Below are 23,044 nucleotides of genomic sequence, written 5' to 3'. Positions count from 1 at the left end.
CAAAGGGTGGGTTTGGGAAAGAAGCTTCCATGAGGAGTGGGAAAATACAAGCAAAAGCAAGATAAAGAGTAAACTTGGAAGGATGGGTTTCAGAAGTGCTGGAACCAAGAACAATCTAGAATGCTTTTAGAGGAGGCCACACAGGGGCACACCTGCACACCAAGGAAGGAAGAAGAACACCACTGCCAGGAGCTAGCAGTGAGTAGGGGTTGGGGTCCAAGGAAGTGGTGGGTAAATCATGCACTCTTACTCTGGGGTCGAGATGTCTAAAGAAACGTGGAAAGCAGGGTCAGGATTCAGAAGGCAGCCTCTGATGAGGCTGAGCAGTCTCTAGAGGAAGGAAGATGGAAGGAAAGAGGCTGGGATGAGAGAGTTTGGCCTCAGGGAGGGAATGGCAAAGGGCAATGGAATAGCTTAGTTAGCAGAAGGCTGTGAAAGTGATGAGGGCCAGAAAGCCAAGAAGTGTGGAGACTTCCTAGGCTCCTCCTTGTCACAAACAAGAAGAGAAAGGGCCCTAGAAGGGGCAGGTGGTGCCAGCCAGGCTCCCTCCCCAGGTTCCCAGCTGGGATCTGGGAAAGGAGACAGAAAGAATGGAGAAAGGAAACAGCCAAAGGGCCCCAGCAGAGGGTTGGTGCTTTGTAAGGAAAGAAATTATTTAGGGCAGGAGATTCTGAAATTAACTTAAAACCTAAAATACACAGTTTTGACCTGCTGTCCCAGGAGCAAGGAAAAATCCTTCCTCAATGACTCATGCGAACCCCTTTCTCTACAGCTCTGGGCTAGGTTTGTGGGGGTCCTGGGAAGGAGAGAGTTCCTGCCCACCTGGAAGTCTCCTTCCAGCTTGTTGATCTCAGAACCCTGACGTGCTCTGGGGAGAAGAGTGTGTAGCGGGTGGGGGCACACACAGGGTTGCCTGCCTGGATGGCATCTCATCGGTGGTGGTTGAGTTTTGACTATCTTACAGCACAAATGGTGGGAAATCATAGCCATGACAGTTGGTGAAGCATCACTCAAACATGCAGCCTATCTGATAACAGCAGAAGGCAATGCGTGGGGAAATGCCAAAGTGACAGAGACCAACAGATCAGTCAGGAGTCGGGAAGGGAGTCAGTCCTGGCCTCGGTGAGGACGAAGATGTTCTGGAGGAGATGGGGCAGGTGAGGTGCCCTGAAGAATGGCAGGATTCGGGGATGTGGTAGGGAGGAGAGGAATGAACTTTCTGGTAGGCATCCAGCATGGACCAAAGGTTGTGGGCAGAACTGGCGATGGGTGTTCAGAGATGAGGTCAAGCAGGAAGACCTGCAGCACTCAGCCACCTCAGTGCCCAGCCTCCTTCCTGTTCATTGGCTTGACTTTTTGGTCATTTCAGAGCATGAATGAGCTTTGGAAGAATGGAGCACCTTGTGGCCCAGAGCGAGGCAGGGAGGTATGGCTAGAGAAGGAGTCAGGAAACTGGTAGTTCCATAGTCTCCATAGGTATCAGGCCTCCCTGGCATCAGCTGGCCTGAAATAGCAACACCTGCTTCTTCGGCCACTTTCCTCCAAAGATGACATGTTCGGACAGGTTTCACCAGGAGTGCAGGGCTAAGGGAACCTATGCAGTGCAGTCCCTGGACTCTCTGACGACCAAGGTATCAACAGTGAGCACACTGGGTCTTCACACGTCACTCAAGGTCACATAGAGGGGATTCAAACTCAGGCTGGAGTGTAGCCAGAAGTCCAGGTTGCCTATGCTCATTGCTATTCCCCGGCTGTCACTCTGCTGCCTCTGAAAAGTTGTCCTTTTGTCCCTCTGGGATTGTCAAATGACATACATATAGAGATACGAGGGTGGCTGAGCTACAAATGATTTATACTACAAAAAACAGACTGGCCCAACCTCATCTCTAGTAAGTCCTCAGTCTCAAATGGAATAAACAGCATGTGGATTTTCCCTGTTGTGTCTCTGAGGTCGAATTATGAGTCAGCAATGGGGCTTAGTGCTTAAATAAGTTGTGTATGGATGAGAAGGATAGGGCTGCCTATTCCTTGTTTGAGTGACTGCTGGCACCTAAATGCCTCCCAGCTCAGGTAAAGCCTCCCTGATCACAAAGGGAGCTGGGAGATTTGTCGAGCTACTCAAGCCCTCAAGACATGGCCACTACATGTGTGAGAATTTCTTAGCTCCTCTACACAGGCTCCTTACTGTTGGCTCTTGCAGTAAAGAGTGGTTTTTGATAACTCTGGGAAGCTCTTTTCCGGACTCCTATCCTGTGGGCCTCCACATTGTGTGGTCCTGTAATAGGAAGTCATTTCAGGGTGGCTTTGACTAAGGAATGGTCCTTCAGAGCGGACATCACCCTTGAGGGGTGCCCGCCTGTACCCAGAAGGGCTTCTGCCCAGGGCTGCCTCATGTCAGGGCCTCTTGAGAACTGGATTTGCAAAGTGTCTGCAGATGTCAGTCCTGGTGGCCTGCTGTCTGCTCTGATCACAAGGGACAGGAAGGCTGAGCCAGGACAGAACAGTTTGCGGTTTCATCAATGAATAATATGGAGCTGGGGACAAAGTCCCCTCTGCTTTCTGGGGCTGTCACTGAAATGTCAGCAGTGGAGGGAAAACCAGAAGAGAAAACCTCTCACTGACAGGCGCCCTCACAGTGGAAAGAGCTCAAGTTTCAGCGCTGGGGTGGGGTGGGGGCTGCCTATTCACCCCGCTTGTCCCCTGGGCTGCTCCACTCCCATCATGACTGGGAATTTATCCTACAACAGGCCACAAGCTCCTTGTTCTGCAGTAGGAAATTATCCTTCATAAGAGGGCGACTGTTAGTATTGTTTGTTTGTTTTTTAATTTCCAAAAGTAAGGAGAAGTTTATTAAATAAGAGCAGGGGAAGGGAGGAGGGAGAAGGAGAGGGAAAGGGCCCGAGAGGCGGCTGACCCCAGCATTTCCCAAGTCTCCCCTTGGCTTCTCCCATCTCCCTTGTCCCAGACCCCCCTCCTCCTGGTTCTGAATGTGAAAAATAAGCAGCCTGTGCCTCCTGGACTGGAGATGTGTCTAACAAGGCCCTCATTGTCTCAGACAGGTGTGAGATTGGACTTGATTCGGGGCCAACACCTCCAGTACCGGAGCCAGCTCCGTGAGCCGAAAACATGCACCAGCCCTCCAGTAATACCACTGCAGCCAGCCAGAGACTCAACAATTTAAGGCTTAACACACACAACATAAATCAGAGGAGGATGGACCAGCCGACCGGCAGCTTCTTGGGCAGATGCCTGCAGACTGTCTGCAGATCATACCCTGCCTGTTTGGGTTATTTGAGACTCTTTTTCTGTAATATAAAGATGAGAAACTGGGTGGAGCAGCGTGCAGAGGCACACGGGTGTTTGTTCTGTCTTGTTCCAACAGCCCCTCTTTCGCCTAAGTGCTGTTTTGAAGGGACTGCTCAGGACGGTTCACATTGCTACATCCAAATCCTAGGAATGTGTCCAAGCTGGGGAGGAGGGGAAAGGAAAGCTGAGCGCTCCGATATGGGCGGTATCTGTGTGACCCTGGGCAAGTCTCTTAACCTCTCTGGGCTCATCCATCTAACGAGGGGTCTAGTTTTCTGCGATTCACTCATCTCTAGTGCTCAGAAGTTGCAAGTCACTGTAAGAAGTGCCCAAGTCACAGGAGGTCATTACCTTGGGCGGAAACTCACAGCACCATTGAATGCTGCTTCTGAGTGGATCCATGTCTTTGAGCAAGAAAAGTCTCTTCTCCTCATATCTGTTCTCAAATCTGTGGTTCTCAGACTGCTGAGGCAAGCCCCGAGCGCGAGCCCCCGGGAGTGTGGCCATGACGGCAAGGGCCACACGCTACGGTAGGGGAAGATGGAGATGACAGGTCTGCACTGCTAGTTACTGCCACGCTCCAGTCTCTCCTCCTAATCAATTCTTAGATAAGTTTCATTGAGGAGGGAGGATTACCGAGTCACCAAGTCTTAGTAAAGCGGGCGGGGGGGGGGGGGGGTCGAGGCGGCGCCCAGAAGCCACCCGTCAATGCAGGAGCCTCCACTCTGGTGCCTCTGAGAGAAGGGCATTTAGTCTCTGCAAATTCCTGTGACATTCCAGGGTAGCTTTTGGCCCTGCCATTCGTCACCCTGACCCTGAATTCATGGACAAGGACGTGGCCGTCACAGGGACGCCTTCATCTGGTCCCAGCTCTCTCCCTCTCATAGCCGTGCTCTCTGTAGGGAGCAACTGGCATGAAGTGTGGCAGTGGCATCCTGAGCCGGGATGACAGGACCATCAGTCAGCACCAGCCTCCCGCCCCTCCTGGCCTCAGCCTGCCAAAGCGGCCTCGCATTCCCACAGCTGTGGCTCCGGCCTCTGCCCCGTCACACTCGCACACCTGTTTGCTGTCCTGCTTCTGGCCTGCCAGCCCAAGCCACAGCCCCAAGCAGGCTTAAAGGGCCGGGCTTGTGGGAAAAATTGGCACAGGATAGTATTAACTCAGAATCACAAAGGAAGGTGAAACTTGGTTAAAAGAAATCCTTTTGTAGCTGCTTCATTAAAAACACCAAAGAGGCTGACCATTCGCATTTGTTTGATGTGTCCAATTCATGCAAGTAATGGGACAGGTCGGGGTTCACCCTTGCCTGCTACCCACGTGGACTTTGTGCTCAGGACCTGTCAGTCTCCTGTAGCTGGTTGTCTCCAACAGGGAGCAGGGCTGGGGTGCTGGGTGGGGCTGCGGAGGGTGGGCATGGCTTTGAGGAGTATTTCCCTTCCTTGCTGAGTGGGGCTGAGGAGGGTAGGTGTGGCTTTGAGGAGGACTTCCCTTCCTTGCATGCTTTAAGGATTCTTCCTACAGCCAGGCATGGTGGCTCATGCCTGTAATCCCCGCACTTTGGGAGGCCGAGGTGCGCAGATCACCTGCGGTCAGGAGTTCGAGGCGAGCCTGGCCAACATGGTGAAACCCCATCTCTACTAAAAATACAGATATATATATATATAAAATACTACATATATTATACTATACATATATTAGCTGGGGGTGGTGGCAGGCTCTGTAATCCCGACTGTGTAATCCCAGCTACTCAGGAGGCTGAGGCAGGAGAATACCTTGAACCTGGGAGGTGGAGGTTGCAGTGAATCTGGGTGACAAGAGTGAAACACTGTCTCAGAAAAAAGAAGAAGAAAAAAAAAGATCACTCCTCCTTAGCACGAATTCAACATTTTAAAAATGGAGACTCAGAAGCAGCCCAGGATACTGAACCAGACCACGGGACCTAGCATCTCCCCGAGATGGTGTCTCTCCAGGAAAAGGCACTGTGAGGGACAGCATGGTTCAGTGTCCAAGTGAATGATCCATTCCAACCCCAGAGACTGTTCCGAGGCGACCTCTGAGGCAGAACCGAACCAGCCAATGGGAAGAACACTGGGCCGGGAGCCCGAAAACCTGGATGTTAGGTCCGCTTCTAATTGGGAAAATCACTGAAACTCCCTGGGCCTCGAGTGTCTCATGAGTAAAATATAGGGCTTTGAGCAAAGAAGTGTAAGGTCCTTTCAACTTTAACAATTTACCATTTTGTCTTGTGGAACCCTGGTTATGGGAAGTTCTCCTGTTTGGGTTTGTCCAAGGAAACAAAACTCAAATGAAAATACCACTAAAACCACCAATACCTTTATCCACTCTGGGGCTATAATCACTCCTGAGGAATAAGGAGACACCAGGAGAATTATCACAGAGTAGCTGTGTGACTTGGAGAGGATCGATGGGTATAACCAACTGGCGATACAACAATGCCACCAATAAGAGCATATAAATAGCAGTAATAGTGAAAAGAATAACACTGACCATTTATTAAGTATTGAAAGTGTACCGGGATCCATGCTAAATTTTTGATAAAACTATATCTCAATCCTTGCAAAGACTTTGTGAAGGATTAATAAATACACACAACGCTTCCCATGTGCTACGCATCAAGTGATTTCTTCATGTTAACTCATTTAATCCTCACAATTCTCCCACGAGTTAGGAACTATGATTGTTACGACGGTTTGCACAGGGGGAGCAGTGACATGGGGCATTACAGACCCACATTCTGCCTTCCTCACAACGTGCATTCTGAGGGCTGCCATCTCTCTTTTGAGTCCCTTCTGAGGATGAGATGGAAAGGATAGCTCTGTCCTGGCTGGGGAGAGGGATGGACAGAAGAACTGACTTCTGCCTTAACATCTCCAGGCTGCTGTGTCTTCCTCTGAGGGAGCCACCAGTGACCAGGGAGAAAGTTAGAAAATAAGGACAATTCTTTATAGAGCGGCGAATGCATTCCCCTCCCCTACCCCAAGGCGTGAAAGAATCAAATGAGGAAATCGGGAAGAGATTCTGGAATAGGAATAACAAGATTTCCCTTCCCTTCCACCTGAACTGGCCATCAGTAATTTTGCACAAATTCAATTTTGAAGTCATGCTTCGTAATTTGTGGTAAATCATATTAAATTAAACAGATCCATGTCTGGACAACGACTTCTCTCATTTAGGAACATATGGTGGCTCAGAGCCTCTCACACAGCAAAACTATAAACGCTCCTTCAAAATCAGCAGCAGAGTGAGGGGCTCTGGGACAACCCTACTGGTTTTCCTGAGAATGTTAGGGGTGACCATTAATTCATGGGAACTGCAGTAGCCAGAATGATAGAATGTTAGTGTTTAAGACAACCTGGTTAATCACTTATGTGATAGATGAGGGCCTGGGACTTGGTGGTAAAGGAAACAGTGCTGGGTCACGTGAAAACAGAGCAGACACCACAGGTAGGACATTCTGGGCAATGCTTCCCCCTAACCATGTCATGCACCTACAGGTGACTGGTGGTGGGGATTCAATGAACCAACAACATTGGTCTGTTCTATAAATACGAGCTATCATTATTTTATTACTCCCTTTGGTAAACACGTGAGCCAGGCAATGTCCTTGTCATAATCTTGCTGTCATAACTGCTGTATGATAACCCGGGTATAGACACAATCACAAACAAAGGCTACCATTTTAAAACGGGGAAGTGGGTGAGTCTTACGCTTCAAAAGCTTCTGCATTCATCTTTAAGATACCAGCCTCGTTGGATGACCAACAGGAGTGTGTCTTAAAACTCAGGCCATTATGGCTGTTCCACGTAGCGGGCGATTTACGACAAAGTATAGATGAAGATGAACCAGCCTTGAGATGAGAGAGCTAAATAAACCACTTAACGGGCAGAAAGGCCAAGTCCGAGCCCTTGAGCTTGTGCTGACTTTTACAGATATTTTAATAACTTTATCATTATATAATTTGCCATCTGATATGTGCAGAGAGATGCACTAATGGAGTGAGAGTGGCCACAACAGTGTAATAATCCCATGAGACTGAATCAAACCACCATGTTCGCTTCCCTCATATGACCTGCAACTCCAGGAAGTGCAATCCCTAGTCACATTATTTCTTCCTCCTTTTTTATCTTGAGATGTTCTTAAAAAAAAAAATCCCAAAGCAAGTGTACATATGTAGTCCTTCCAGTGATACAAAGAGGAACTGGCACAGCATAAGCTCTCTGGGTCTTAGATCTGGCTTTGGAATGACTCAGGTTGAAACCACAAAGCTGTAAGGTAAAGAGGACATCATCCATAGCAGGAACTGGCAATTTACAGGGCTGAGACACTTAACCGTCCCAGATGGGTGAGCTCCTGATACCGAAGTTAGCACTGACTCAGCGAGGGCCTTGAGGCTTGACTCACAGATCTTCCCTAACTGACACCAACTGAAGGATCCCACAGTGTCCTCCATACTTCCAGGAGGATTGAGCTGGACACTACAGTGGCCCAAGTCTTACTAAACGGAACTGATGATGTTGACTTACAAAGGCTCAGATTCAGTGACCCAGTTCAGATTGGGTGGAAGAACCAAGATGGTTGAGGAATTAAGCACCATTTCCATTCCTGGTGTTTTGTTTTTTTTTTTTTTTTCCAGATGAAGTTTCACTCTTGTCACCCAGGCTAGAGTACAATGGCCCGATCTCGGCTCACTGCAACCTCCGCCTCCCAGGTTCAAGTGATTTTCCTGCCTCAGCCTCCCAAGTAGCTGGGATTACAGGTGCCCGCTACCACACCGCTACAATGGCCCGATCTCGGCTCACTGCAACCTCCGCCTCCCAGGTTCAAGCGATTCTCCTGCCTCAGCCTCCCAAGTAGCTGGGATTACAGGTGCCCGCTACCACACCCAGCTAATTTTTGTATTTTTAGTAGAGATGGGTTTTGCCATGTTGGCCAGGCTGGTCTTGAACTCCTAACCTCAGGTGATCCACCCACCTCGGTCTCCCAAAATGCTGGGATTACAGGCGTGAGCCACCGTGCCCAGCCCCTGGTGTGTTTTAAAGCTCAAGTTTCATGCCATCCCATAGGTGTTAGGTGACATGAGACTCACAGGTCAGGATCACCATCTCCTCTTCCCTCTGCCCATACTGATTCCCTCCAGGAAAGGAAGTAGGGAATTTCATCTTTAAGAGCAAGAATCCCCTTCCAAAAAGGTTAATTCCCATAATAGGATCTATGGAGATCGGAATTGGAAGACACTTTTCAAAATCTTGAAACCCTATTGAGAAACTGCTAAACCCTAAACATGACCCTAAGGTTGTATGGAATAATGACGGCGCCCGGAATTGTGGCATCCTGTGTCTGGAGGCAGTGGCTGTCTTTTCTGCCCAATCTTTCCTACCCATGATTCAGTCGACATTTAGTCAAACATTCAGTCAAGCATTTAGCGCCATTGTTCTGTTTTCTCTTAAAACAGAAAATGGTCTATCCCATGCCATTTAGGGGAGTGTGAACTGGCTAAAACTCAACCTGAAGACTTTCCATAGCTTGCTAATCAGAAATAACCTGAATAAGAGGTGGTACATTCTTCCCCTATCAATTCTCAGGAGTGCACAGAGAGACAAAAAATAAACACGGTTGGCCAATGTTTGTTTTTAGGGTGAGTTCTATACTATTTTTCTATTATTATTTTGCTTTATTTACTGTGGTTGGTAACTGAATCTCTAACATCAAAACATGAGATGTTCTGCCAGAAAGAGATTACGGAAGAAAAGTCTATGAAAAGAAACTGGGTTTGTCAGTGAAGATTTTATTTACAGGAGTTTTGCAATTGGTATCTTTAATCTCCATAACAATTGGGCTGTTCTACTGCTTTGAAGGCAATTGTTCAATAATGAGAAGGTCCCTGTTAGGCTAAGTCTTGGAAGGAGGAATGTAACAGGGCTGGTGACAATTGAGGCAGGTGAAACCCTCTGCCTCCGTCAATTTCCCAAAAAGTCAGGGTGGGGTGTTCTAAGGGTCAGAGGGAAGTAAGCAAAGACAGAGGTAATGAAAATCCCTCCACATCATTTAAATCACAAATACTGGATTTTAAAGAGCCCTAAAATAACTGAATGCGAGTGGGTCTGAATTTCTGTTCCATAAGGCAAGGAAAAATCATGCAGATGAGTAAAACCAATTCAGTCTGGAGAACTACGCCTAATCAGAAAACCCAAGCAGTAGCTTTCTAAGAATACAAAAAGTAGCTTTCTAAGTAGAGCTGTTTTTCTTATTAGCATATATTGTTTGTTCTTCCTCTCAATACCAACTTTTGATAAACTTTGATACTACTTCATGACTACAGTAAAAGTTTCTTTTTTAAATGTCCAAATTTGAAAGGCTATCTTCAAGTGATTTGTGAATCACCATCCTTTTGAAATGGGTGTGTAGTCAACAATGCCTGGCAATAAAGTCTCTTTTTTAAAAGGCAGCTTGCTTCAAAACAACAGTGACATGCCTGACTTTGGGTGGTCAAATTCTTGAGTCCGTCCCAACTGTCTGGCTTTGGTCATCATGTCATCTTCTGTTCCTACCATCTAAGCTGTCATGAGTTTTTGGAGGCTAGGGCAAGAGGCACCTGCGCCTCCTGTTTCCCCATCTGGCACTGCTCCCTGGACACAGGGAAGACAGCTCTTTCTCTATCACTGTCAGGACCTCTGGTTCCATCAGCATAGGTGCTCTAGAAAATATTAAGAAATATCTGATCTCATCTAAAAACAATCATACATTTTTCTGGCTGGGAAATAAAAGTACTATGATTTTGGGTTCAAACAAATGATGGACTGAGGTTATAGTAACACGATTGGGGAATTTGTGCATGAGATGTTCAGTTCACATTAACCTGTCCACCATGTTTGTTCTGGGGGATGGACTTGGGAGAGTTATCTCTGGACTCACCTGCTGTGCCTGGTCAATGGTCTGATGTCCCCTATCTTTTGTACAAAGATACAGCAGTTTGAATGGTGGCTCCAGAAAAGATATGTCCACTTCCTGACCCCCAGAACTATGAATGTGACCTTATTTGGAAAAGGGCCTTTGAAGCTATAATTAAGTGAAGGATCTTGAGTTCATCATGAATTACCTGGGTGGGTCTAAATATAGTAACATGCATCCTTATGAGAGACAAAAAGGAGATGACACAAAGGAGGTCATATAAAGAGGGAAGAAGAGGTTGGAATGATACAGTCTGATATAGTCATAAGCCAAGGAATGCCACCCATGGCTGGAAGAGACAACGAAGTATCCTCCCCTAGAGGCTTCAGAGAAAGTATGGTCTTGCCAACACTTTGATTTTGGACTTCTGGCCTCCAGAACTAAGAGAGAATACATTTCTGTTGTTTTAAGCCACCAAGTTTGTGGTTATTTGTTAAAACAGCCACAGGAAACTAATATACTTGTGCTGTGGTTTGACTGTGTCCCTCAAAAGTTCACATGTTGGAAACTTGGATCCCACTGTGGTGGTGTTGAGTTATGGGGCCTTTGCAGGGAGCAAATGGGTCACGAGGATTCTTTTTTTTTTTTTTTTTGAGACGGAGTCTTGCTCAGTCGCCCAGGCTGGAGTGCGGTGGCGCGATCTCGGCTCACTGCAAGCTCCGCCTCCCGGGTTCTCGCCATTCTCCTGCCTCAGCCTCTCAAGTAGCTGGGACTACAGGCGCCTGCCACTACGCCCGGCTAGTTTTTTGTATTTTTAATAGAGACGGGGTTTCACCGTGTTAGCCAGGATGGTCTCGATCTCCTGACCTCGTGATCCGCCCGTCTCGGCCTCCCAAAGTGCTGGGATTACAGGCGTGAGCCACCATGCCTGGCGGGTCATGAGGATTCTACCCTCATAAATGGATTAATGCCATCATCATATGAGTGGGTTATTGCTGATGTGCCTTTGTTATAAAAGCAAGCTCTCTCTTGCATATACTTTCTTGTGCCCCTTGCTTTCTGCCATGGGTTAATGCAGCAAGGACCCCACCAGATGCCAGCACCATGTTCTTGGGCTTCCCAGCCTCCAGAACTGTATGAAATACATTTCTTTTCTTTTCTTTTTCATTTTTTTGAGACAGTCTCACTCTGTCACCCAGGCTGGAGTGCAGTAGCATGATCTCAGCTCACTGCAACCTCCACCTCCCCGATTCTCCTGCCTCAGCCTCTCGAGTAGCTAGGACTCAGGTATGTGTCACCATGCCCAGCTAATTATTTTTATTTTTATTTTTAGTAGAGATGGGGGTTTCATCATGTTGGCCAGCCTTGTCTTGAACTCCTGACCTCAAGTGATCTGCCTGCCTTGGCCTCCCAAAGTGCTGGGATTACAAGCATGAGCCATTGTGCCTGACTGTGAATTAAATTTCTTTTCTTTATAAATTACCCAGTCTCAGGCATTTGTTTTAACAAAAGAACTAAGACAGAAAGTTGGTACCAAGAAGTGGGGTTGTTACTACAACAAATACCTGAAAGTGTGTAAGTGGCTTTGGAACTGCATAACTGTGAAGGCCGAACAAGTTTGGAGGTGCAGGCTACAAAAAGCCTGCATTGTCAAGAACGGTTCTGCCATTAGGGGCAATTCTGGTGAGGGATCTGAAAGAAGACCTCAGAACTAGGGGAAGTCCAAATCTTCGTAGAGATTACTTAAGTGTCTGTGACCAGAGTGCTGGTAGAATGCTGGTAAAGGCCATTCTGATGAGGCTGCAGATAGAAATGAGGAACAAGGTACTGGAAACTGGAGTAAAGGCCATATTTATAAAATATAAGGTTGCAAAGAGCTGGGTGAAATTGTGTCTGTGTCCTAGGACTTAATGTAATGCAGAACTTAAGAGGGATGAACTAGGACATTTGTGGAAGAAATACCTAAGCAGCAAAGCATTGAGTATGGCTACTGTGTGGCTACTTTTAACTACATATAGTGAGATGTGATAGCAAAAGAATGACTTAAAGATGAAATTTGCAATTAAAAGAGAAGCAGAATGGAAAGATTTGGAAGATTCGCAGCCTGGCCACATAAAGAGTGAAAGTATATTTGGGAGAGAGTACTAAGGGTATGGCCAAGCAACCATTTGCCAAAGAGATTAGTTTGAATGTGAGGAAGCCAGATTCTATTCAATCAAAACAATGGGAGAAAGACCCCCAAAAGCATTTCAGAGATCTTTGAGGTTGCTCCTCCCATCATAGGCCCAGAGCTCTAGGAGGGTAGAATGATTTTAGGGGACAGGTCTGGGGCGCCCTTCATGGGCTCACTGCCCAGGGCTGCCTCTAGTCTCTGCTTCCTGCATCCTGGTACAGCACACCTTGGTCACCCCAGCTGTGGCTTCAGTGGGCCTAAGTGTAGCCTAGGCTGTCATTCTTAAGGGCACAAATAGTATGCCTTGATGGTCTCTGTGTGGTGCTAATTCTGTAGGCATGCAGAATACATACTGTGGAAGCATGGCTTCCTCCAACTGGATTACGAAGGATGCCACAGACTGCCTAGAAGCTCAGGCCAAGACTTACCACAGGGGAATACCACTGCAGACAGTACCTACCAGGGCAATGTTGAACAGAAATGTGGGGTTGAAGCTGCCACAGAGAGTCCCCACTAAGGCTATGCCTAATGGAGACACAGAATTGGGGCTATCCCTGAGAACCCAGAACTGTAGAGCCACCAGTGTACAACTCCAGCCTGATAATGCTGCAGATACAAGACTTCAACTTGAGAGAGGTGAAGTTTGGGCTGAGCCCAGCAAAACTGTAGGGGCAGGGCTGCCCAAGGCCTTGGGGGCCTAGCCTTAGCCCCATTGTATCCAGAAGGTAGAACATGTAGTCAAAGGAGATTATTCCCCAGTTTTAAGACTTAATATTGTTTACCCTGTTGGATTTTGAACTTCTTTGGGACCAGTTACCACTATTTTCTTGCCTATGTCTCTCTTTTGGAGTGGGAATTTCTACCTTGTGTCTGTCCCATCATTACATTTTACAAGCATTGTAGAAAACTTGTTTTGATTTCACTGCCTCAGAGTTAACGGAATGTGCTTTAAATTTTTCCTTGCATCTCACCCATATCTGGTTTAGACAAGACTTTGGACTTTCAACTTTTGAGTTAATGCTAGAAAGAGTTAAGACTTTGGGGACCACTGGGATGGAATAAATGTCTTTTAAAAATGAGAAGCACATGAATTTGGGGAGGTCAGAGGTGGAATGCTATGGTTTGAATGTGTCTTCTCAAAAGTTCATATGTTGGAAACTTGGTTGCCATCCTGGCAATGTTGAGAGGTGGGGCCTTTGGGAGGTGATTGAGTCATAAGGGCTCCATCCTCACAAATGAATTAATGCTACCATTGAGGGAGTAAGTTAGTTATCATGGAGGTGGCTTTGTTATAAAAGCAAGCTCTCTCACAGATGCTCTCTTGCCCTTCCACCTATCTGCCATGGGATGACTCTCAGCAGATGATGGCACTTTACTCTTGGACTTCCCAGCCTCCATAACTGTGAGCCAAATAAACTTCTTTTCTTTATATATTACCCAGTCTATAATATATAAGACTAAGACAACTTGATATTATTGATGTTGATCATAACAGCTAACAGTTTTTGCATGTTAACCATGGGCTGGCTCTAATGTCCACTGCTTTATGTTTCACAACGGTCCTAGGATTTTGCTAGCATAAGTATTACTCCCCTTTTGCAGATAGGAAAACTAAAGCTTTAAAAGGTTAAGTGACTTGCCAAAAGTCCTATAGTGAATGTGGTAGAAACAAAGGCAGTCTGCCTGCTGAGCCTGCATTCTTTCTTAGCCACTATGGTCTGCTATCTTTCTTGGCTATTAGATTCCCAGCCTTCTGATATGTAGCCATCAATATCAAAGACATGCTCCAACTACATCTTTGCTGATACTATTATTCTTCCAAATGAGACCTTGTAGTGCATGGGTGTGCTGGCCTACATATTTACAAGCATAAGGGGAAAGTTCAGAACATATGCAGTCTACAGAAGAAATATTTTATCATGAAGATCAAGCCCTGCAGTGAATCTCTGCAGTCATCCCACTGGTTTTCATTTCCTCTCTCTCTCCCTTCTTTCCTTTAATTATTTTTATTTATTCCTGTGAACACCTGATTCAGGCTTGTTTTCAGGGTAAGATTCTAACGCTGTAGACCTGGAAAGGCTCTCACACCCTACTACACCTTGTTAAAAGTTATTTTTAAATAAAATCATTCACCTTTCATGTTTATAGCCTATCATATATATTAATTTCTCACACTCTGAATATGTCGCTTTGTGTAACCATTAAATGACCATTTATAGATTTATATATGAGGATTTCTAGTGTTTAATTGTAGCCTCCACTTCCAAGGTAATAAAATAGCCCCTATCCCCTTTGTTTTTAAACTTCAAATTGCTAGAAGCATAAGGAAGAGAGGGAAGGAGAGAGAGAGAGACAGAGAAAGGAAAGCAATGCAATGCAGTTGGGTATTTTACCTCCAAGGCTGAAAAGAGGATTTATCTCCTTCTCCTATAGGAAGGTGGAAAGGTTTTCTTCCTTTTGTCCATCCAGATGATAAAGAGAGAATCAGACGGACTTAAATAACTCCATAGAACTGAGAAACAGAGTCGTTTCACTATCTCAGAGTTTTGCAGACAGCAGCACCGGAATATAGACCTTCCTAAGTAACTTTAATTTTTGGGGAAAATCATTAGCAAGACAAAAGTTACTTAGAATACTAAAAATCAGGATATGATTTGAGACGTCAGGGGCCCCTCTTGGCCATATGGAACTCTCAGAGTGAGGCATGCACACTCATAAAAGTGGATCAGATGTTGACTGGGTTTGGATGATAAGCGCTTGGTCCCAATGAACTTCAAAAGTAGGGAGGCAATGGCCCCAGTAAACAGAGTGGCTGGTAAGCCTTCTCCCTGCTCGTATACCCTCTTTCCCTCCTATTTAGAGATGCACTCTTCTGAGTTTTCTTTTCTCCCAGACTTTACAAATGAATGCACATGTACCAAAGGAGACAGTGTATTAAGGTGCCTACTACACAGCCTGGCCGCAAAATTCTTCTTCTTCTTATCAACATCTAATTATAATAGAACACGTTCAATACAGGAATGCCAAGTGAGTGGATAGCCCAACACTTCTTCCATCCCTCCTTTGGTGATTGAGATTCTTCTCGACACTGGTCAGCCCTGTAGTAAATCGATCCTTGACCCAAGAGTGCATGCCCAGGGAACTGCCTCCCCACTTGCACTGGCTCTGTAGCAAGGAAGGTCTGGGTTTGTGTCCCAGTTCATCACTTACAATCTTTGAGATATTGGGCAATTTTTAACCTCTGAATTTTGATTTCTCTGTCCATAAACCATACCATAGGATTGTTGAGGGAATGGAATGATATATACAAATGTCTGACCCATGTCAAAATAGCTCACAACTGGCCCAGTTAAAGAGGTAAACCTTGGCTGGGCGCGGTGGCTCACGCCTGTAATCCCAGCACTTTGGGAGGCTGAGATGGGTGAATCATGAGGTCAGGAGATCGAGACCATCCTGGCTAACACAGTGAAACCCCGTCTCTACTGAAGATACAAAAATTAGCCGGGCACGGTGGCGGGCGCCTGTAGTCCCAGCTACATGGGAGGCTGAGGCAGGAGAATGGCATGAACCTGGGAGGTGGAGCCTGAGTGAGTGGAGATCGCGCCACTGCACTCCAGCCTGAGTGAGAGAGCGAGACTCAGTCTCAAAAAAAAAAAAAAAAAAAAAATAGAGTTAAACCTTCCTCCTACATGTTTATGACAACCAGCATGCAGAAGAACAACAAAGTGGGCTTCCTAGTTTATCTCGGTTTCAGTTTTCTGTACCAGCATCTATTACTCCATCCTCATATTCCCAGAAAGGAGGAAATTACGACACCTTAAATGTGATACATCATATTTGGTTAATCAGGGGTGAAATTTTAAAATCACTCACTCGGGTTGCCCAAACCCCTCTCTAGGTGACAGTTGTGACTGAACAGGCATCAGTACCACCAGCTCTAGAATCTGCCCTGTTCTATCTTTTGAAATAAATGAAAAAAGAATTCTAAGACTTGGGTCATAGAAGTTAACGATGGTGTCTTGACTGGGAGAAACGTGTAGCCCAAGGGTCTACTCATGACAAAATGGCTTTCTAGTCAAGTTTAAGACCTGGTAAAATAGGAAGTTGAAATAAACCTCAGCCCTTTAATAGTTAAGACCTCAACAAATAAACAGTGGTTTAGTGGCATGGCAACCTGCCCCCTCTCAATCTGTACCGTGCCTCAGAGAATTTGAGATGTCTATTTTGAGTGACCCTCCAGTACATGTGATTCTAGGTAAGTATTGGTGCTATTCTATATCAGCATTTTCTTGCTGACAGAGTTAGAGGAGCTGGCATAACCCTTCCAATAAAGTCCTAGCAAGGTAGGGTTCCTGAGCCTCTCTATAAATCCCAGCAAGCTCTCCAAACCCCCCGTTACTGACATTTCTGTAAAGCTGAAAAACATTCATGCTCCTGGACAGCACCGCTGTAGAACTGCTCTGACAAATTGGATATTTTTCTGAATACTACCACTGCCATTTCAAAGACAGCCATAAACACATGCTGTATTTCTTAAAGTATCTTTGTAAATATAACATAGAAACTTCAGGGCTGAGCCTGGAAAATAAGCATTTTCCTACATGTCAAGAACAAACCGAAGGTCTTGGCTGACCAACACTTGCATATTACGCCTGTTAACATTCCAATTTCAAGAGAAAGAGCCCAAGGGTCTACTCAAAACATGATTAGTGGAAAACAGCGTTTTCTTATAGGAAAGAAACAACAAAAGGAAAAGGAAAAGTTGTTTCACATGAAAATATTCTGGATACTTATTTTTCAAAAGTTGCTCCTAAAATTTTACAAGTGAAGTACTAAATATCAAATTCATATTTTGGAAGGAAAGAACACAAGCAATATAGTTCACACATTCTTCAGAGTAGCAACCAAGCCCCTAGGGAACCCTAAAAGGGAGTTATGATTTCTTCAATGTTGCAGAAGTAAAAAGTTTTCATGAGGAACAAAACAGGGGCGATGCTAAGTGTTAAACCTGATCCTCTGCTAAGCATATAGGACTCCAAAGAGCTGACGAATGCCCATCACATGGTCCACAATAATGCTTTTGCCCAGGAACTTCGGGATGAGAATTCAATGCGCAACTTGCCCCCATTTTTTTTGTTGTTGTTAAAGAGGCGTATCTGATGAAGAAGGAAATCAGATTAGATTCACTCTTCACCAAAAAACAGAGCAACTCAATGGTGACAATTTCAATTTTCCCCCATGGGGCTGAATTTTCCATTGCCTTTAAAAATGCTCAGACTTTCTGTTCCCATATCAGCAGAAAAAGGCAAACCCCTTCATCAACCTAGTAGTATAAATGGCCACTTAGGCAATGAGAGACTAAGAAAACAGTCTTCCTTTCGATTTTACACATGAATAGATGATGAGAATTAGCTTAAATGACCTTAAAGGCAAGATGAAAGAATCTCCTTGAGAGCTGTATCCTCTTTGGAAGCAAAGTATTGTTTCGCCCCAAGCCCATCTCGCTCACTTAACAAACCATTTGACTTAATTTGCCACATATGCTTGTATTTTGGAATTTAAAAAAATCAATGTACACATTTTAAGTCATTATTAATGATTATTATGTAACAGGAAACCAATGGTTTCATGGATCCTCTTCCTGAATACACCTAAATGAACCTATAGATGACAGGCAGCCCCCCAAAACATCAAGCTTTAGGTTTCTGTTTGTTTACAAAAGGGTTACTCCACAGATAGGCCACTTAGCTGTGTGCATACTGTCTTCTTGGAAGATTTATTTGGAAATTTTCCAATTCAGTAAAAGAGCCTCCCCCAGAAACCTAACTGAGAGCGAATGGCATGGGCTGTCAAGCCCTATGGGAGACAGTGGGCATGCCTTTTGAGAACCCATGTTTTAACCCAAAATAGAGAGCTATTGGCCTGGACACCCAAAAGAACAGATGATATTTGTCCATCCCACAATACAACTCACATACAGAAAATGCCTGGGGAAGCTAATTCCTGCTGTCCGAGAGGGGCAAGGAGCTCCCACATCGATTGCTGGCCACCTACCCTTTCCCCCAGATGTGTTGCTTATCTTTTCCTTAACAAGCCTGCTACTTTGAGAAAGAAATATCACTGTAAACCATATCACACACAGCTGCATCCTGCATGGCACAGAGGAAAGTCTGCATTTTGGATTTCTGAAACGGTATCACAGAGCAAACAGTCATTGACGTCACTGGTTCTACAGTGTAAATGAACTTCTTGTATTATCTAATTGGGCACAGTGGGCCTCAGGCAATTATTGCATCTTACAGTGCTTTAGTAATTGCCAGCTAGCCCCATGGGATAGGGGGACCTGCATTCTATATTGATATGCAAATAACACCCTTGATGTGATGGCATCCATATATTTCTACTATTTCTTAATAATAATAACAAAAAAACACTAGATACAAAACCCACAAATAATCTGGTAATAGTGAGAACTTGAAACATCCCCATCTTCACCTTGCTTGACGTGTGTGTGTGTGTGTGTGTGTGTGTGTGTGTGTGTGTCTTCAAGTCTAATGGGTAGGTAAAAAAATAGCATAGCCAAAGCTAACTCTTAAAAAATTCAAGAGAGCTATCTATCCAATATGGATATCCATACCCAGAGCGCCTCGTATCCTCTGTAGCAGTGCTTTTCCTTGTGGGGATCTGGTTGCAAGGCAGATCTGACTTGGTGGGTCTGGGGTGGGGCCCAAGACTCTGCATTTCCAACAGCTCCCAGGTGGTGCTGTTGGTTCGAGGCCTTTCTCTGAGCATCAAGGGGAAACCCCAGTGGGTCTGGGAGGGTGTTTGCACATGGGACCCAGCTGTGGGTGGTGGGCTCCGTCTGGTACTTACCCTGCATCTGACTCTGAGGCTGAGGGTTAAAGGCAGTGGAGTGGTTCAGGGAGGCACGAGGGTTGGGCGTGGGGGCTGGGTGGTGTGGGCTGACCCTCATGGCTGTGCGCCGCAGCTGCTCCAGTTCACTGAGCCGCTCGGAAAAGGACAAGCTCCCGGGCTTGGTCTGATCATCTAGTTTCTGCCGATGTCCTATTGTGGGGAGCAGGGAAGGGAGGGGATGGGAAGAGGGAAGGGAGGCAGGGAAGGAGGGAGGGAAGAGATCAGAAAAAGTATTGTGGATTTCCTAAAATTGGGGCTTTTCTTGTCTTTCCCCTCTCTCCCCTCACCCCAACATAGACTTGGTAGAGATTTGCCCATTGGGCTAGCCGCCAGTGGGAATTTGGGGCCACTGTCCTCTCAGCAGAACGGGCCCCCTTTCACTGCCCTGGCCACAGAGTGCTCCCCCAGTCTGGGCCTCAGCACCCTCCCCAACCCTCTACACCCACTTCCAACGGGCACTACTCAGTGGGATACGGAACTTGGTTGTGGTGGTGGTGATGCCGGGAGGAAAAGAGGTGCATTAATTGTTGGTACATGGCCACATGCCAGGGGCTATGCTATGGCAGCCAGGAAAGGTGGCCTCCCAGGAGCATCAGAACGGCTGTTCCTTACTGCAAACCCAACCACCGACTGGCTTTAGAGGCGGCAAAGTGGGCCCTGCAGCTTATTGGCAGGGCTCCGTCCAAGAGGAAACGAGGCGTGGCTGCAAACCCCCAGCCCCTGGGGAGGTCAGATTTCCAGGCACATGCAGGGCACCCTCAGCCCCTCAGCCCCTCAGCCCCTCTCCCTTTCCCTCTCCTCACAGGCTTTTCACAAGCATTCCTTCTTCCCCAAAGCCGACTCCCCTGTGTACCCTTAAGAAGGAGTTGACAGGAAGGCCTCGCCTGTGTCTTGTCCAATATTCCCAGCAGAATAGGCCCCTGGAGCCCAGGGGTAGCTGCGGCCTATCTGGTGAGCTTCCCCAGGGGGCTCAGGACGGGTGGGATGGGATGGTGGGCCCCTCAGTGTCTATACAGATAACAAGTGTCCTCATCATGCTCTTCACCAAAACAACTGTCACCAGGAAGCAGCAAGCAGAGGCCACTCACAGGGGACTGGGGCCTATGGTTTTCTCAAAATGTCCTTAAACCAGAGCCAGTCCTGTCAAGCACAGCTGAGGCTCCAAGGTAGGGAGGCAGCCACAGGAGGCCTGGGCCATTCATTTCTCTGTTAAAAACAATGGCCTGCTGCTTCCTCAGCCTTATGGTTCCAATAAAGAGTCCTTGATCAATTGCACAACCCCTGTTCCCTATTGTCAAGTGTCCCCAAAGCCAGACTGAGAAGCAGCCTGCCCGCTGCCCCCATAAAGTGCTCTTTCACGTGCCCTGACCCAATCCTAGACTAGAAAGAGGCTCCCTTGATTCCACTCCCACAGCCTGGGGTGAGAGCAGACCACGAGAAGTGCACTGTAGTCCAGCTCCCGATGGCTACGATTATAAAATTAAATGGTATAACTTGCATTATGGCTGTAAATCTCCATGGCTGGCCATTTCTTCCTGCTGCCAGGCCCCTTGGCACAGTTGACACTGTCTCAAATTCCAGACCAGAAAAAAAGGGCCCACTATATTGCAGTGATTTTATCATTAACGAGACCTGTTTGGCTCCAAAATGAGGAAAAATACTTAAGCATAATATTTGCGTAGTTCACATGCAACGCCCCCTCCTGTCATGTGTCACCAAGGCAAATCTGGACTCTGATTCAGCGCTCCAGCCCACAACAGGGGACTTGAACGCAAACAGCCTGAGTCACGCAGGTCAGCACACATGTGGGAGGCCTGTTCTCGGCTGAGTATTTTAAGCACTGGCTTTGTGGATGAAAGGCCATGGGGCCAGGTCTTGGAGCAACTCCCATCATCCCTTTCCCTCAGAAGTATGAAAATGTCTTTTTTCTAGAACGCCCTGTGTTGGTCAGTCATGGTGTGACTCAGTGCCTCTGGATGAAGCCTGCCTTAGCTCCTCCCTCCTCTTATCTCTGCCATAGATCCTTGGCTTCCTGATGATCAAACTGAAGAATCTGCAGTTTTCTTGCAGAAAAACAAACAGTTCCAATGGAACAACCATTCAAAACATAATAACTCAGCCCTTTAACCTCCTACCACAATCTAATGCCTGGCGTTACGAGTTAGGGGAAAGAAGAAGGCAGGACAAATGGTTGTGGAGAGCTGTCTGCCTCAGAAATAATGCCAGTCGGCAAAGGCTGCTGGCAGGTTTTGTGTTCATTTCAAAACTTCACATTCCTCGGGCACTTAGTGGCATTTTTGAAGAACACTGTTTCAAGGACAGGGGAGTGATGTGAGCGAGGTCATTCTGAATACACAGCACTTGACGTGGTAGAGTCCACAATCAGCCTTGGAAGAAAGGCTCTTGCCAGTTGTGTCTCTCTTAGCCAGCAAGCGTGGGGACCTGTGCCATGGAGACACCCAACAGGAATCATCATTTCAGGTAAGCCAGTCCTGTGGTCAGGCACAACGTGAGGTTTTTTTGTTTGTTTCTTTGTTTTTTGTTTTAATTAGTCCCCCTCATTACCATAAACTAAGAAATGAGAGCTTTAACTTGTGAGCAATTTCTATACCAGCTGATACCTGCCAAAATTGTAGTCATTTATAGAGATTAACTGATGACTGTCTGCTTTAGCAGAAGTGTTCAGGCATAACTCCCGGAGAAAACAATTCTTCAGTCTAAGCTGTTTTCTAAGCCCTGGGAGTCTCAGGGCTGAGTTTAATGCTGGAGGATTGGGGAAGAGCCCACTCTACTCTCCCCACGTGTGTTCCTGGGAGTAAGTAGGAACATTATTGCCTTAGTAGGGGGTCTTGACCCTCAGGCTCACAGTGGTGCTGAGAGCTGTAACACCAAGGCACAGGGGAAATGAGAAGCATTATCATATTCAAGGTGTGGTTCGGATGCACTTACAAGCTAGATCAAAGGAACATCTAATTCTTACTTTCTGAAACCATCAGACCTCATGTGCCAGATAGCAATATTTTGCGTGAAATATAGGAACTTCCGATATGAACTTTCCAGCTGGGGAAAATGAATACTTTATGTCTTCAGTTTCCTGTATCTGTGTTCAATTAAAAGGCTCATTTTCCCCCTGAATTAGAAATAGAGGACTATGGAAAATGTCTACTATCCAATTCACTTTTCTTCTTTTTCACTGAGTACTGGGCTTTAGAGGGCAGCAGGGACTTCAACCCTGGGTCAAGCCCTTGGGTAGAACCGGGATGCAGCTCTGAACACCTGCATGCTGGCAGCTTGGCTTCTTCAGCATGTTTGAAGTCAACTGTGAATGTTTACAGGACAGTGCTTAAAGTAGTGGGCATGTCAGGATTTCACACTGGGACATCTTAATCTTAAGCAGAGTTGAAAAGCGTCCTAAATTCTTCTATTACCATTTTCTCATTTTTGAAAAAAAGAAAAGTACTTGGTTGGAATTTTACTATGTATGCAGAGTCATAAAAATCCAAAAAAGGTGAAAAAGTATATGTAATACAAATAAGTCAATGCCATTTGCTAAATTTTACTTCATTCCAAAGGCATTTCTGTTGTTTTTGGGGTTGGCTGCTCACTAGGGCAGCCTTAAATGTTGTATTTTGTGACGGATAGTGAGACCAGCTTTCACTTTTCTGCTGTACAAACTAAACTGAGCAGGTATGCATATCTCATTGATAACTGAGCAGCCTTTTTAAAGACACCATTGTGAT

At 46.1% G+C, this 23,044-nt stretch overlaps 1 protein-coding gene across 4 annotated transcripts in view; it reads right to left on the bottom strand.

Annotated features, from left to right (window-relative positions):
• RUNX1 (runt related transcription factor 1) overlaps window positions 1-23,044 on the bottom strand; it is a 261,247-nt gene that overhangs the window by 27,697 nt on the left and 210,506 nt on the right. For 3 of the 4 annotated variants that reach the window (XM_025379064.1, XM_025379066.1, XM_025379065.1), the window contains one exon: window positions 19,263-19,454. In XM_025379064.1, the coding sequence (XP_025234849.1) occupies window positions 19,263-19,454 (192 nt within the window). Of the gene's footprint in view, window positions 1-5,420; window positions 6,219-19,262; window positions 19,455-23,044 lie in introns of those variants that run through there. The other variant, XM_025379067.1, reaches the window with a different exon arrangement.

This window comes from Theropithecus gelada, chromosome 3 (genome assembly GCF_003255815.1).
Source record: "Theropithecus gelada isolate Dixy chromosome 3, Tgel_1.0, whole genome shotgun sequence".
NCBI lineage: Eukaryota > Metazoa > Chordata > Mammalia > Primates > Cercopithecidae > Theropithecus > Theropithecus gelada.
The sequence above is the reverse complement of the archived record's forward strand: the minus strand, read 5'-3'. Positions and strand labels throughout refer to the sequence as shown.